We start from the raw sequence: 15,371 nt of genomic DNA on the forward strand, positions 1-15,371 counted from the left end.
CGGTCTAGACCATCCCTGATAGACATTTGTCTAACCTGTTCTTAAATATCTCCAGAGATGGAGATTCCATGACCTCCCTAGGCAATTTATTCCAGTGTTTGACCACCCTGACAGTTAGGAACTTTTTCCTAATGTCCAACCTAAACTTCCCTTGCTGCAGTTTAAGCCCCTTGCTTCTTGTTCTATCCTCAGAGGCCAAGAAGAACAAGTTTTCTCCCTCCTCCTTATGAGACCCTTTTAGATACTTGAAAACCACTATCATGCCCCAACCTTTGCTTTGCTAGTTCTATAGAAGTGAGTAGATTTAAATCTAACTTTATTGTAGATGATGTGAGACTTTTTTGTCTGTTAATCCAAGAGTGAACCTGATTCTGGTATTTTGATGTTTTAGGCTACGTCTACACGTGAAGCCTACATCGAAATAGCCTATTTTGATGAATAAGGTCTACACGTCCTCCAGGGCTGGCTACGTCGACGTTCAACTTCGACGTTGCGCAGCACCACATCGAAATAGGCACTGCGAGGGAACGTCTACATGCCAAAGTAGCACACATCGAAATAGGGATGCCAGGCACAGCTGCAGACAGGGTCACAGGGCGGACTAGCGCTTCCGGGGCAACAGCTAGCCGCTCCCTTAAAGGGCCCCTCCCAGACACACTCAGCCTGCACAGCACGCGGTCTGAGGAGCCATAGGCACACAGACCCCGGGCGACGCCGGCATGGACCCCCAGCAGCAGCAGCAGCAGCCAGAGGTCCACCCAGCCCTCCCGGCAGGAGCAGGGCTCGCCCTGATCCATGCCATGCGGGAGGCAGCTGAGCACCTCCTTGCTACACCGGAGGAGGAGCTGCCCCCAGGGCAGCAGGGCTCAACCCCCAACCCTGCAGCACCCCGCCCCCCCCGCCTCACATGCCGGCGGCTGTGGAGGTACCCCACCAGCACCAACTGGTAGGAGCGGCTGGTGCTTGAGGAGTGGGACGACAACCGCTGGCTCAGGAACTTCAGGATGAGCCGGCAGACATTTATGGAGCTGTGCCAGTGGCTCACCCCCGCACTCAGGCACCAGGACACTGCCATGCGGCGTGCCCTCCCTGTGGAGAAACGGGTCGGCATCGCTGTCTGGAAGCTGGCCACTCCCGACAGCTACCGATCCGTGGGACAGCAGTTTGGTGTTGGCAAGGCCACCGTCGGGGCTGTGCTCATGGAGGTAAGAGGACCCACGGGGGGAGGGGAGGGCAGGGCAGGGGAGGGGGGCCCGGGCAGAGGAGGGCAGGGGAGGGGAGGGGAGGGCAGGGCAGGGCGGGGGAGGGCAGGGCAGGGCAGGGCAGGGCCACGCACACCCTGCTCACCCGACATTGGTACTCTCCCATGTGCTTTCCCTGAAGGTTGTGCGTGCCATCAACGTCATGCTCCTGCACAGGCTCGTGAGGCTGGGGGACCCAGATGCCACCATCACGGGCTTTGCTACCCTGGGCTTCCCCAGTTGCTTCGGGGCTCTGGATGGGACTCACATCCCCATCCGCACCCCTCATCACAGTGGAGGACGCTTCATCAATAGCAAGGGCTACCATTCTGTGGTCCTCCAGGCCTTGGTGGACAGCCGGGGCCGTTTCCAGGACATTTATGTGGGCTGGCCTGGCAGCACCCACAATGCCCGGGTTTTCCGGAACTTGGGCCTGTGCCGCCTGCTGGAGGCGGGGACCTACATCCCCCAGTGGGAGATCCCTGTGGGGGACACCACCATGCCCCTCTGCGTCATCGCACATGCGGCATACCCCCTTCGGCCCTGGCTCACGCACCTGTACACGGTCCATCTCTCCGCAAGCCAGGAGCGCTTCAACCAGCACCTGAACCACGCGCGCCAGGTGGTGGAGCGCTCATTTGGCCACCTGAAAGGACGCTGGAGATGTCTCCTGACCCGCCTGGATGCGGGCCCCAACAACATCCCCCTGATTGTGGGTGCCTGCTGCGCCCTGCACAATTTGGTGGAGAGCAAGGGGGAGGCCTTTTTCCAGGGCTGGGCTGTGGAGGCTGGCAGGGCCGACGTGCAGCCACCCACTGCCCCCAGACGGCAGGTGGACCCTGAAGGGACCTGGGTCCAGGAGGCCCTGCGGGCCCACTTCAATGATGAGGCTGCGGGGTGAACTCTGCCAGGCCCCCCACTGCCCACCCCTTCCTCCGCAACACTCCCTGCCCCAACGCCCACACCATGGAGCACCCAACCGCACCCGCCCCACACTTTTCCTGGACAAATGACAGCACGCACTTGTGGCTGAACTTAAACTGGTTTTTCTTTGAGAACTTTGTTTTTTTGGAACTAGAATTAAAACAAGAACAAACTATATACAGGCTGTGTGTAACAAAAGTAATGTGTCCAAAGAAAACAATAGTAATAAAAAAGTTTGTTCACTAAAAAGAAAACCAGGGATGATAAAGGGGAGAACTATTTACATGGGGGGGGACAGGGCGAAGGGGGGCACAAAAAAAGAGAACTCCAGCTGTCCATCGTCCTTTTTTAAAAATCAACTATATACAAGGGGGTAGGGGGCCACGTCCCGGGCCCCACGCCTCTAAAGTCCGGCACTGGGGGTGGACAGTCGGGAGCCCCACCGCGGCCGCAGCCCTGTCCGGGGCTGGCTGGGGGTGGGGCGGACCGGAAGATATGCCCGGCGAGTCTCAGCTGGCTCCAGGGGTCCCTCGGCGGTCCGGCCCTCGCTGGTGGATGGCGGGGCGGTGGCGGACAGGACGGCGACGAGCGGAGCAGCAGGTGGTGCAGCGGGTGGAGCAGGCAGGGCGGGCGCTGCGGCGGCCGGCGCGGCATGGGGGGCCAGGTAGTCCACAAGGCAGTTGAAAGTGTCCATGTAGGCCCCCCATGCCTCTTGGCGCCAGGCCAGCGCCCGCTCCTGCAGGTCGAGGCGGTGTTGCTCCACCTGCAGGCGCTGCTCCACCACCTCCAGCTGCCGACGGTGGATGGGCAGCAGCTGGGGTTCCATCGCCGTCGGCTGGTAGTGGTGCGGGGTCCGCCGTCTAGCCCGCTGTGGGGCCGGTCAGTCCTCGGCCAAGGGGCTTGCCTGGAGCGATGGCCCCGGAGGGGTCTCCGGGACCACTGATGCCTCGCCGGCGCTCTCTTCCGGTCCTTCCTATGGTGCAGCTGCGGGACACAGGAGAGGAGGGGGGGAAGAAGAATGGAGACAGCGTTAGTGTGGGCCCCAAGCTGTGGCCTTTGTACCCCCAGCCCTGTGCTGCAGGTTCCCCATCCCCATCCCCGGGAGATGCTGCTGTGATGGATGGGGTTCAGGGGTCCCCCTGCACTGCACCCCGTCCCCTGGTGGGAGCGACTCTCAGTTCACTCCGCAGGGTCTGACAGGAGAGGTTTCTTAGGCCACAGATGCCCAGTTTCTCCCAGGAGTGACAGCACCAGCTGTCAGAAGAGACAGTCCTTCCAACCCGTCCTGGGGAGAAGACCCCAAGGGGTGCCCCTCTGGGATGTAGCTTTCCCCCTCCTCAGGCTGGCTGCCTTCCAGCTCTCCCTTCCCCTAGCCTCTACCTGCGGCCCCCGCCCCTCCCCCGATTCCAAGCCAGCTCGGCTCCTCCCTCCTCTTTGTTCAGGGCAGAGGTGTCACCTGCCAGCTGTAGCCCCAGGATCATCCTTTGCCCCTGGGAGCTATTCAGCTCTTGTTGCTCATATCTAGCCTGAGTCTCCCTTTTGCACTCCCCCCACTCCATCACATGCTGCTGCTGCTGCGGGGTGTCCCACCCCCTCCTCCCGGGGGCCCCTCGAGGTTCCGCTCCCCCCTGCCCCGGGGATGGGGGATAGCACTGTCGTGCGGGGTCGGGAGGGGGGCAGGGGCTGTTGCACTGCTGTGAGGGCCATGGCCCTGCTGTCCTTGGGGCCATGGCCATGTGAGCATGTGGGGGGCCCTGGACATATATCTATTACCCCCGCCCCTCAAGCCCAGGGGTGTACACCAGAGGGGGGTACATACCTGTCGGTCCACTCCCACGGTCCGGAGATCCCCGGGGTGCAGAGGCCCGGCTGCTGTTCCGGGATGGCAGGAGGAGGATCTGCAGCCCGGATTCTGCGGAGGAGGAGCCCCCCTCCTCCTCCTCCTCCTCCTCCTGCCGCGATGGCCCGGAAGTGGGCTCCGGGGGGGGCCCCCAGGGTGCGGGGCTTACCTCCAGGGCGGACTCTGGCTGAAGGGCCTGCTGGGGCTCGTCGGCCGAAGTATCAAGGGTGGCCAGAGGGGAGGAGGTGTGCCGGGGGCTCAGGATGTCTCTGAGCTCCCTGTAAAAGAAGCAAGTGACGGGGGCGGCCCCAGATCGGCCGGCCGCATCCCGGGCCCGGGAGTAACCCTGCCGCAGCTCCTTCACCTTACTCCTGATGTGATCAGGAGTGTGGGCAGGGTGACCCCGGGCGGCCAGGCTGTCGGCCAGCCGAGCGAACGCATCCGCGTTCCGCCTCTTGCTCTCCATTACCTGGAGCACCTCCTCCTCTCTTCAGAGCCCCAGCAGGTCCCGCAGCTCGGCCTCCGTCCAGGAGGGGCTCCGCTGCCGCTTGCCAGCCCGGCTGCCCGCCTGGCTGGGCTGGCTGCCCTGGCTCCCCTTGGGGGGGGGTCCCCTGGGGGTGCTGGGGGTGCTGCTGGGAGGCCATTGAGGGTCCTGTGGCTGCTGAGGGACGTGCAGGCTGGCTGCGTGTCTGAGCTGCTGCCTGCACGTTCCCTCAGTTTCCTGCACAGGAAGGGAGGGGGAGGGGACCTTTAAGGGGCCGCTCCACGCGGCCACCATTGAGCTGAGGGGCTGGAGAGAGCGTCTCTCAACCCCTCAGCTGATGGCCGCCATGGAGGACCCCGCAATTTCGACATTGCGGGACGCGCAACGACTACACGGTCCCTACTTCGACATTGAACGTCAATATCGCGCTATTCCTATCTCCTGATGAGGATAGCGGCTTTGACGTCTCGCCGCCTAACGTCGATGTTAACATCGAAATAGCGCCCAACACGTGTAGCCATGACGGGCGCTATTTCGAAGTTAGTGCTGCTACTTCGAAGTAGCGTGCACGTGTAGACACGGCTTTACAGTCCTAAAATCAGTTTTTCACCAGGGATTGCAAAGCTCTCATTAAAAGAAAAAACTCATTTTTTTCCTCTTGATTTCTGATTCCTCTGCTGAAGATAGGCTTTTTCATAAACCACATTTCTGTCAAATATGAAGAATTCTTGAAGCATAGATGGCTCTTTGAAAAGGGTTCTGTCTTCATGACTGCCTTCAGTAAAGGTAAAAGATTTACATACATTAGATGGTGAGTTTCTGAATGGACAAGTAAAGGTTGTCTTTTCCCTAGGGGACAAATTACTTAGAGGAGAATTCAAGTTTTGAGACTAGTTTCAGAACATCGATGCAATAAGACAAATCAAGGCATCTTGTTGTATCAGTTTTTCTTTCAACTGTCGATTGTAGGAGTTTCACCCGCTTAAATACTGCTGGTCCTCCAGAGATTGTTATATGGTGTCAAGTAAATTTTATTTTTCTCATACTTAAGAAATAATTATAGTGATCTGAATTGTTAGTGTCCAAAATATTGGAGGGAACAAACATAAGACCCCCACCCACCTAGAACATTGCTGCCATAGCCCTCTCTCTTCCCCCAGCCGAGCCAGGCACTCCCTCCCCTGCAAACTGCCAGTGACTCATTGGAGGCCCCACCATGCAAGCTGCCTGCTACCTTCACGTGAGCTACCCTGCCCTGCCACCTCTGGAGGTCCCCCTTGTACTGCCAGAGGCCCCCACCACTGAAGCCATCACCTCACCTGTGTTCACGCCTCAGGAGAAGCCTCCTCCATTGCTGCCACCATGCACTTCTCCCAAGAAGCCTCTTCGCCATACTCTGATGTCCAGTTCACCACATGTGGTGAATGGAAAGCATATTAGACACCACAGATCTAGAACCTAGGCCTGCAGAGCAACTAAGTAGCTGGCATCTCTGCTTTGCTGTACAGCAATAGATGTAAAAGGCTTGTGCTCCTGATTGGTTCCTTACCCTATATAAACCCAAGTGACATTCCAGGAAGTGTCTAAGCAACAGTATCGATGGCCTATAATTGTCACTATTCCTGAATACCCGGCTTTGACCTCAGCTTAATTTGGATTTCACCACCTGACTTGGAAACTGATCCTTGCTATGAGCCATTCCTTGCCTGGAACCTACGAACTCCTCAGGTCTGACCCCTGACTCTGACTGGCCTTGTTGGGATTCTGAGACTGAGGAACAATTTTTTTTTTAAAGACCACGGCACATAAACAGGGTCAGCTTTTCATAATGGCACAGCATCTAGGACTCTGACACTTCTAAAAACCTGGCCCTTACTGTCCTTGCAAGTGTGGAGGACATTATGCCGTACATTTTGTGGTCATTGCAGATGTCAAGATAATATCTATTTATCATTTATTACATTTCAACTGTTATGGTACAATTTTGTGACAATCTCAGAACACCCATTTGCTTTCTGACAATGTAGTAAAGCTACAAAATAAGATTAGTCATTTGTTACTTCGTGTGTCAGGCAGAAACACAAAATATTATGCTTTTTTCCCTAAAAGATGATGTACTGAGCTTGAAGTGGAGGTGGGGGGGGTCTGGCCATTATTAGCATCCTTTAACTGGTTAAGGTGAGTGAAGAATTAATAAAATCAGGTGACTAATGGCTCTGCTGATATGTTTCTTATTCTGTATGACATCCATTCATTTTCAGAATAAGAGCAGTTAAAGCTAAATTCTGTTAAAATCAATAACACACCTTTATTTTTCATTTCCATGTGCAAGAAGTTACAGGTTCTCTTTATAATAAGAGAAATAGGGCCTCAGGTATTTGTTTTATATATAATTGAATTCACAAGTCAGTTACAGAATTATTTAAATCTATCCCTAGTCGCTACAGCAAGTTAAAATAGATAGGACCAGATGGTTCTCCTAGGCACGTGATTCAAACAGGGGCAGAAAAGCACTAGGGCTGTGTCTAGATTAGAGAGATTTGTCAACAGAAGTTTTGTTGGAAGATATCTTCCGACAAAACTTCTGTTGACAGATTGTGGCCAGACAGCAAAGCAGATCACGCTGTTGATCCGCTCTGTTGACAGAGAGCAGCCAGACTGCCCAGCTATCCTCTTGACTGAACAGCCACTGGAACTCCATCAGACAAGATCACTTGGCTAGCAATCCCTCCTGGGAGCCTCAGTGACATGTGCCCTTAAAGGCCCCCAACCCCCATGCCTGTTCCCTACCCATACCAAGGCGTGCCTACCTCCATGAGGCACAGAACAGCTGATAGAGCTTCAATGCTTGCTGAGAGACACAGTGCTGTCCAGCTAGCCATGGTGCCAGAGCAGCCCCTGGGCTTGCACTGGCCCCGTCCAGAGGTGCTTCATCACCTACTGCACCTCCTCACATGCGTCCTCCTCTTCCTCTGGGAGGGTGAGCCAGACAGCTTTGAGGAACTTGCCATTACTGGGGCACCGTCCCAACTGCACCACCACCCCAGGTGCACAGGCAGATTTGGAGGCACCACACCAGTTCTGACTGATGGGACCAGCTGGTCATGGAGCAGTGGGATGACCAGCAGTGGCTCCAGAACTTTTGCATGCAGAAGGCCACCTTCCTGGAGCTCCATGCTTGGCTTGCTCCCACCCTCTGGAGAGAGGACACCCAGCTGCAGCCCGCCATCCTCCTGGAGAAATGGATCCAGGTCACCCTCTGGAAGCTTGCCACCCCCTGACAGCCACTACTCTGTACAAAGCGAGTTTGGTATGTGGGAAGTCCACAGTTGGGGCCCTTCTCATGGAGGTAAGGCACTCTTGGGCTGCAGTCCCTGCATGTGGGCCGGGGGGTGTCCCAACAAACGATGATCCTCAGGAAGTGAAGTTGGGGATGCCAGGTGGGTGGAAAGCCCCATCCGAGGGGGCATGCTGTCCCACCGTCACACAGATCTTGGAGAGCTTGGTGGGGAGGAGAGGGAGAGGGCCCAGACACTCTCTCCTCAGTCCCTGACATGTGTTCGGTCCTCTCCCTTTGCAGGTCATGATGGCCATCAATACCAGCCTGCTGCGGAGGACTGTCTGTCTGGCAGATGTGGATGCAGCCCAAACTGCTTCAGAGCTATCAATGGGACCCACATCCCATCCATGCCCCAGACCACAGTGCGGCCAAGAATATCAACAGAAAGGGGTACTTCTCCAAGGTGCTGCAGGCCCTGGTTAACCACTATGGACAGCTGCAGTCTGCCAGGCCCCTCAGCATGGGCTATGGAGCTAAGAGGCCCTGAGGGACAGCTTTTCCCACCCCCTCTAATAACCCTTGCATGGGCCTTGGGCCCAGCGCCCTATGCCATCCTGACTCTGACCCCTCCCATCTCCCCATCACCACTCCCTGACCCCTGCCCACGAAAAAGGGATGTGGGAATAGTGCTCAAAGAACTATTTTACTTCAACAAATAAAAACCAATGCAAAGTAGAAACAGTGGAATAAAGAACTATTTACAGCAAAGGCAAGTGCAAAAACAATGAACTGTGTACAGTGGGGGGGCTTTGGGTGGGGTGCAAGGCATCAGAACTTGTAGGGCAGCTTGGGACAAGGTTGTGGGGCTTCAGGTCATGGAGGGGGTGAAGGGCCAGGAACCGGAAGGGGAGCGGGATCCTAACTGGCATATGCCTCAGGATCCCTTCCTGCCATATCAGAAAGAGCGTTCCCTTTCAACATACTCTTGTGAAAGAAGACATTTGTAGATGCTCCACACCCCTCTGTTTCAAAAAAGGAGTCCAGCATGGAGATGACCAGCTGGAAGGCAGGGATGGTCTGGCCCACATAAGCAGGGTTCTATGATCCCTGCATCTGGCCACCCTTAAAGCAATACAGACGCAGAAACCCCATGGCAGGAAGCTGAGAGTGTGCTAACAGCACAGCCACAATCTGATTGTAGCACGCCCTCTCACCCACCCTCCAAAATTGAAAGAAGAACAATGGCAAGCGGCCACTCTCCACAGGAGCCCTAGCCCCTCTCTCCCCCTCACAAGGCTCTCAGGGACCTGGAACAGAGTGAAAAAAAAAGGGCACCCTCCTGGATGGAGCAGGAGCTGAGAGACGTCCTCAGCCTCTGGAAGGAGAAGGGGTTTCTCAGGGAAATGGGAATTAAGTGGCACAATGCTGCAGCTTTCGCCCACCTGGCCGAGAGCCTCTTCACTTTGGGGGCACCCGGAGCGTACTGTGAACCAAGTCCACAGTGGGGTTAAGGGGCTCTGGCAGGGCTGTGCCAGGGCCTGGGACGAGGCCAGCTGCTCCAGGGCAGGTCTGTCCACCTCCCTCTACTACAGGGAGCTAGAGGCTATTCTGAGGCTCCAGGACAGCTCCCCACCATCTGCTGTGTTTGACACTTCTGCTGATAAGCCATAGTCAGAGGCGGAGGAGCACCCAGGACTGGGGACCCAGGAGCCAGACCCCACCACAGAGTGGTCTAGCGAGGAGGGGGGACCTCATGATAGATGTGCCCTCCTGGTCATCGAGATGGGTGACTAGGAGCAGGACATTGGTCGACCTCATTGAGGGACCCTCTGGTATTTACATGGTGGAGCATGCTCTCTGGTCTGTGGGGTGGGGGTGTGATGCACCTGCCAGCTGGCCACACACATGACCTGGGCTGCTGGGCCAGACAATTCCAGACCTTGCATGGCACCCGGCATCCCGAGATGACCATCAGTGGTGGCCAGCACCTGCCCCCATGGACAGTGCTGTGCCCACATGTGTGGTGAGAGGTAGTTGGGGCTGGACAGCACCTGGGGACTATTCCACAGGGGCTGGGAACCTCTACCCACCCGGGATGCCCCATGCTGCTGTGCCTTAGGATGGGGTGTGTTGCCCCGGATGGGGGAGATGGTGCTCCGAGGGAGAGCCCAAGAGCCATAAAATGGTACTGACACGCCAGCCTTCTCTCCATACAGACGCACCACCAGAGCCCTGGAGAGCTCCCTGGTGGTGATGGAGAGCACCCAGGCACCCCCCACATGCAGCACAACGTCAGGCCTGCAGCCAGAGGCCCCTTCAGTGGACAGAGGATGACATGGCCAGCTGCTGCCACATCGAGGTGGCCAAGCAGCATCTTCACCTGGCTGAGGCCGTCATGGCATGGCAGAGAGTGGCCTGGAACAGGCTCATGGACAACCTGAGGACATCGGCAGCATCCTGCAGGAACACGCGGCCAGTGGCCTCCCTCCTTGCCCCCCTTGCCGCCCCCCTGCCATAGCACCACTTCTTTAGCAATTGCATCAGTAGCTTTCTCCTGCAATCATGAGCACTCAGTGTAGTGATCTACCTAGTAATTCTCAGGGTCACAAGAGAACTCCAGCATGGACCCTCCAGGAGATTCTGGATCTTCTTCCAGTTTGGGGACAGGAATCAGTGGCTAGGCTACTTCAGGTGGCCAAGAGAATTGTGGATCTCTATGATCATATATTACACACAATGCCGGGTGAGGGTGAAAGAACTCCAGCAGGCCTATCACAGAGTCTGGGAAGCCAACCAGTGGTCAGGGTCATCTCCACAAACCTGCCACTATTATGAACAACTGCACATGCTTATTGGAGCTGACCCCAACGCAGCACCTGGCCTTAATTACAACACTTGTGGAGGACCTGGTCTGGAGTTGGGGTGATCCAAGAGGAGCTGGGGGCCCAGGAGGATGAGGCCAATGGCCAGGAAGAAGGGGGTGACAAGTGGGGGCCGAGGAAGTTATTCTTGACAGCCCAGAGCTCTTTGTCCTGAATCTGGAACTGGTCCCTGCTACGGTGGATACCCTACACCTGTTTCTGAGCCCCCTGGGACCAAGCTGTGTCTTCCGAGACCCTGAGACTAAGCAGTTCTGGTGGGTATTTTTTCTGACTGCTACAGGCAGGTTGCAGGTGGGTACAGGAACAGGTATGGGTATGGGTACAGGTTTTCCATGGATCTGTGTCCCTCAGAACAGCGTGTTACTATTTCTGGGGATGGAGCACTTCTCCTTTCTGGAGATCTCCTCGAAGGCTCATCCAGAAACTCTTGTATTTTTTGCACCAGGTTTTTAGACAGGCCCAACTTACTGCAGCTTCCAGACTAGCTCACCTTGCCATGCCAGGCAACAAGATAGTGATCTGGTGTCATGGCGCCACACAACATTTTGGCCAATTTTCCAGGCTTGTGCTTACACAGGATGAGCTGCTCTTCTCTGTTGAAATCTGTTAGTTGTAGGAGGGTGATGAATTCTTTGCCAACTTAAAGAAGCATGAGAATTTGGATTGGTTATTTTCCCCATGCTTCCTACCCTTTTACATTTCCCTGGAGTCCATTGCTGCACTATGTGGCTGGCAGGTGCTTCCCCCCGCCACCACGTGGTTTGCAGGCTCTCCAGGCCTTCTCCCCTCACATGTCCCTTTCCCCCTGTCATTTCTTTTCATATTACTGGGATCCCTCCCTACCATGTATCCATGTGGCTGTAATGGAGCCCTTCCCCTTCTCCATTTGGCTGCTGGGCTGTGCGCACGCTGCTACTGCAAACCGGCATGTGCTTCATGGGCACATTTTGCTCTCCTTTAAATGGCCTTCTTTCCCTGATGAGGGCTGCTGTAGTGAGTGCTGAGAAATGTTTTTCCCCAACCTGGGAGATGGCATGAAAACTCCCCACCCTCCAGCATTTCTTTTTACTTTACAGGTATCCCCCACCCACCCACGAATCCATGTGGCTGGAATCAAGCCCTTCCCCACCATCCCCTCTCGCCACGTGGCTGCTGGTCTGTGCATGCCTTGCTCATTGCAGAGGATTGCTTTAGAAATGGCTGAAAAAAGTATTTTCCCAGGACACAGGACGGCTTGCTCTGCTTTGCAGCCCTTCCCATTTACCTGAAAAGCAGACAATAGATTACCATGTCCATAACAAAATGTTCTGGGTAGATGATGGTAAATGATGGCTTGTGCAACACACAATGTGAATGCCATCCTTCATAGGCCTTAATCAGCCTTGCAAAAAGAAACTTGCCCTGATAAGAGAGACAGAGACCCATTCATTCCATGGAGAAGCGCTTTGTGTGAATTGTACTGTAATTTTGACCTTCACTTACTGTACAGCTGTGAACCCCAGCCTGGGAGACAGGGCAAGGAAGCAAAAAAAGGTGCAAGCAGGAAGCACATAGAGTGGTCTGAGGCAGAAAACAATAAGATGACAAGGGACACAGTTCAGTGGTGGCAAAGTACATCTCAGTGGAATCATACTACAGCTGAGTGGCAGCAGAAAATGCAAAAGCAAGCGGCAAAGCTCATAATGGCAGTGAGTGATCAAACGTAGGTTTTGCACTTGATATTGCAGCTGCAGAGGGACTCCCAATACAGCAATGCAGGCTCCACTGACTGCTGCCCAGAGTCCCCTGAACACGTCTCTCCCCTGCACCTGGCATCGCAGTCCCCAAGTGTGGGGAGGGAGGGCAAGCACAACCTGCCACTCTAGCCTCAGTGGCCACTGCAAAAGGCTATACCGCCACCCTTGACAAAGCTGCTTTTTCCTGCCACTGAAAACTCTCCTCCCCACAAAATAGACATTCTTTTGAGCTTGGTGTGATCTCTTGGCATGCATGAGTGGTAGGGTGCACAAATCATTTCATGGAACCAGGCGGGGTGGAGGGGTGGAGGACTGAAAGCACAGGTGCCTGCCACTAAGCCAAAGTCCAGAGAGGACTGGCGGCAGAAGGAACCCGGTGAAGGGTGGTGGTGGGTGGAGAGCTGAAATCACAGCTGCCATTTTCAGGAAAATAACCCTCCTTTGACATCCATCCTACTTCCTGCAACTTAGCCCCCTCTCACCAAGTAAAAGTCTTCTTTCAGTAAGACAAAGTCTGATTTGTTAGTTCAGTGGGTGGGGAGCACAAATCAGTTTGGGGCATGGGGTCGTTTGGTTGGTAGTACAACAGAGAAGTACATCACTATCATGTGCTTGGCAGATCATTCAGGAAGCTATGTTTTAAAGAGTCCCTTATTGCTGCTGCCTGAACATGGTTGTTGGTGAATGATCATGTTGGAGGCTGTGACTAAGCCCTGTTGATGGCCTCAGCCTTAGAATTCCAGATGGATGGGAAATTCTTCCACCTGGATTCACAAATGTTGTGTAAAATAATGCACACTGTAATCACAGTTGGGACATTAGTTTCTGAAAGGTCCAAGCAAGTCAATAAGCATCTGAACCTCTCTTTTAAATGGCCAAAGGTGCATTCCACCACCATTCTGCACCTGCTGAGTCTATGGTTGAACTTTTCCTTGCTGGGATCCTGGGATCCTGTGTAGGAGGGTAAGCAGGGTTGCCCAATATTACAATAGGCATCTCCATATCGCCAATCTAGATTTTCCAGTCTGGAAAAAGAGTCCCATCCAGGAGCTTTCTCTACAGTCCAGAATTTCTGAAGATGTGCATGTTGTGAACTCTCTCCAACCATCCCATGTTGACGCTGGTGAAATGATATTTGTGATCTACCAATGTCTGCAAAACCGTGAAGAAATATCCCTTTTGGTTTATATACTCAGAGGCCAGGCAGCCCAGGGCCAGGATGGGGATGTTTGTGCCACCTATTGGCCCACTGCAGTTAGGAAACTCCTAGGCAGCAAAGCCATCCACTATTGCCTGTACATCTCCCAGGGTCATGGTCTTCCTGAAGTGATGCCAACAGATTGCATGGGCCACCTGCGTTACCTTGGACCCCACTGTCGATCTGTCCACCCCAAATTGATTAGACACCGACCGGAACTGTTGGGTGTTGTAAACTTCCACAGAGTGATTGCCAGTAGCTTTTGAACCAGTAAAGCCGGCCTCATCCATTGTTGTTGCGCTTCAGGGAGGGGGCCAGCACATCACAAAGTTCCATAAATGTGTAAAGTTCTGCACCTGCTGCTGGTCGTCCCAGGACTCCAAAATAATGTGGTCCCACCAGTGTGTGCTGGTCTGCCGAGTCCAAAACCACCACATCACTGTCAGCAATGCTTTCAGGGCAGTCAGCAGTTGTGAGTTCTTGGACTGTAGTTGACAGATTTGCTCTTCAAAATCATCATCATCATCATACTGAACTGTCACTGTGCTTTGTAATAGGAAGCAAAATTGTGCAACAGTCCGGGAAGTTCCTGCAACGCTGCGTACAATGACTTGCACACACTAGTGTTGTGCCAGAAAAAATGCTGGAAAAATGGCATGATTTCCAGTTCATTTTCACGCAGTTACTGGGTGCTCTGAATTCTGGGACAGTGCTTTGCATTCTGGGATTCCTGACATGAAACACCCACAAGCAACCAGAGCTAAGGCACTGTGGGATAACTACCCACAATGCACTGCTCATGCAGCTGAATTTGGCTAAGAAAATGGGAATGCGGAAACTTGACACAGAGAAATGGTGGCTCAAATTTCCAGGTTTGTAGACACTTACATTAAGATCCATAAGAATGAGGCTAAAAATTTGAATTTAGTAAATGTCAAATTTATATCATAGTGTAGATGCAGCCTAAGTGATTTAGGAGCAAAAGTCCCATAGATAGTGAAAGGATTTTTCTCCAAGTATCTTATGTGCTTTTGAATATCCTATCAATATATATTTTTTGCAGTTTTTAAATGAGCCAACCAGGTCCATGTAGCCATCAGAAGAGCTCCAGGATCACAGTCTGAGATTTCATAATGTAGGAGGTTTTTTTTTATGATATCACTGCTCATAATTCTATTTATGAAGAAGTCAAACATTGAAAGATAGACAAGTTCATGCTCTATCTTTTTCACTTTAATATTAAATATGAAAAACACAGAGACTGAATTTGATATTTTCATGACATTGTGCTCTCATGTAGTGTGCTATATGAAGCAGGGCCCAGAAATTATTCATATATTGTAAATCCAATATCAGTTTCTTTATTAATATTAAAATTCACAGTGTGTTTTTGTTTTGTGCAGGGAGCAATAGGTGAGCATTCCTGTGGTTAATTCAACAAATGTAAATTCCCATAGATGGTAATAAAAGTTTGCAGTCTACTGAACAGTGTCCACTTTTCACTGCGAACATGAGTTAGATCCTTGTGGAAGGATTGTGTTGTTATGAGATAGTCTTTATATCTTTTATTTTCTTAATGTCAAAGCATCATTAAATCTCTCACCTTTATCTTCCAGAAGTAATCCCCATTAACAAAAACATCGAATCCATTTCATGAAGAAGCAAACAGAACACACAGTAATATACCTACTCCTCATGAAATTGTGCATGCAATTAAATTCTCTTATGACCTAGGGCACAGCTGCTGTTTGAACTCTAGAGACTTTTTTATTAATATTTTCTTTAT

At 53.2% G+C, this 15,371-nt stretch overlaps 1 protein-coding gene across 1 annotated transcript in view; it reads left to right on the forward strand.

Annotated features, from left to right (window-relative positions):
• The first annotated feature begins 985 nt into the window (after positions 1 to 985).
• LOC142012915 (uncharacterized) overlaps positions 986 to 15,371 on the forward strand; it is an 86,669-nt gene continuing 72,283 nt past the window's right edge. The window contains exons 1-2 of the mRNA XM_074993964.1: positions 986 to 1,205; positions 1,384 to 1,590. Of these exons, the coding sequence (XP_074850065.1) occupies positions 1,005 to 1,205; positions 1,384 to 1,590 (408 nt within the window). The 5' untranslated portion in view covers positions 986 to 1,004. The remainder of the gene's footprint in view (positions 1,206 to 1,383; positions 1,591 to 15,371) is intronic.

This window comes from Carettochelys insculpta, chromosome 4 (genome assembly GCF_033958435.1).
Source record: "Carettochelys insculpta isolate YL-2023 chromosome 4, ASM3395843v1, whole genome shotgun sequence".
NCBI lineage: Eukaryota > Metazoa > Chordata > Testudines > Carettochelyidae > Carettochelys > Carettochelys insculpta.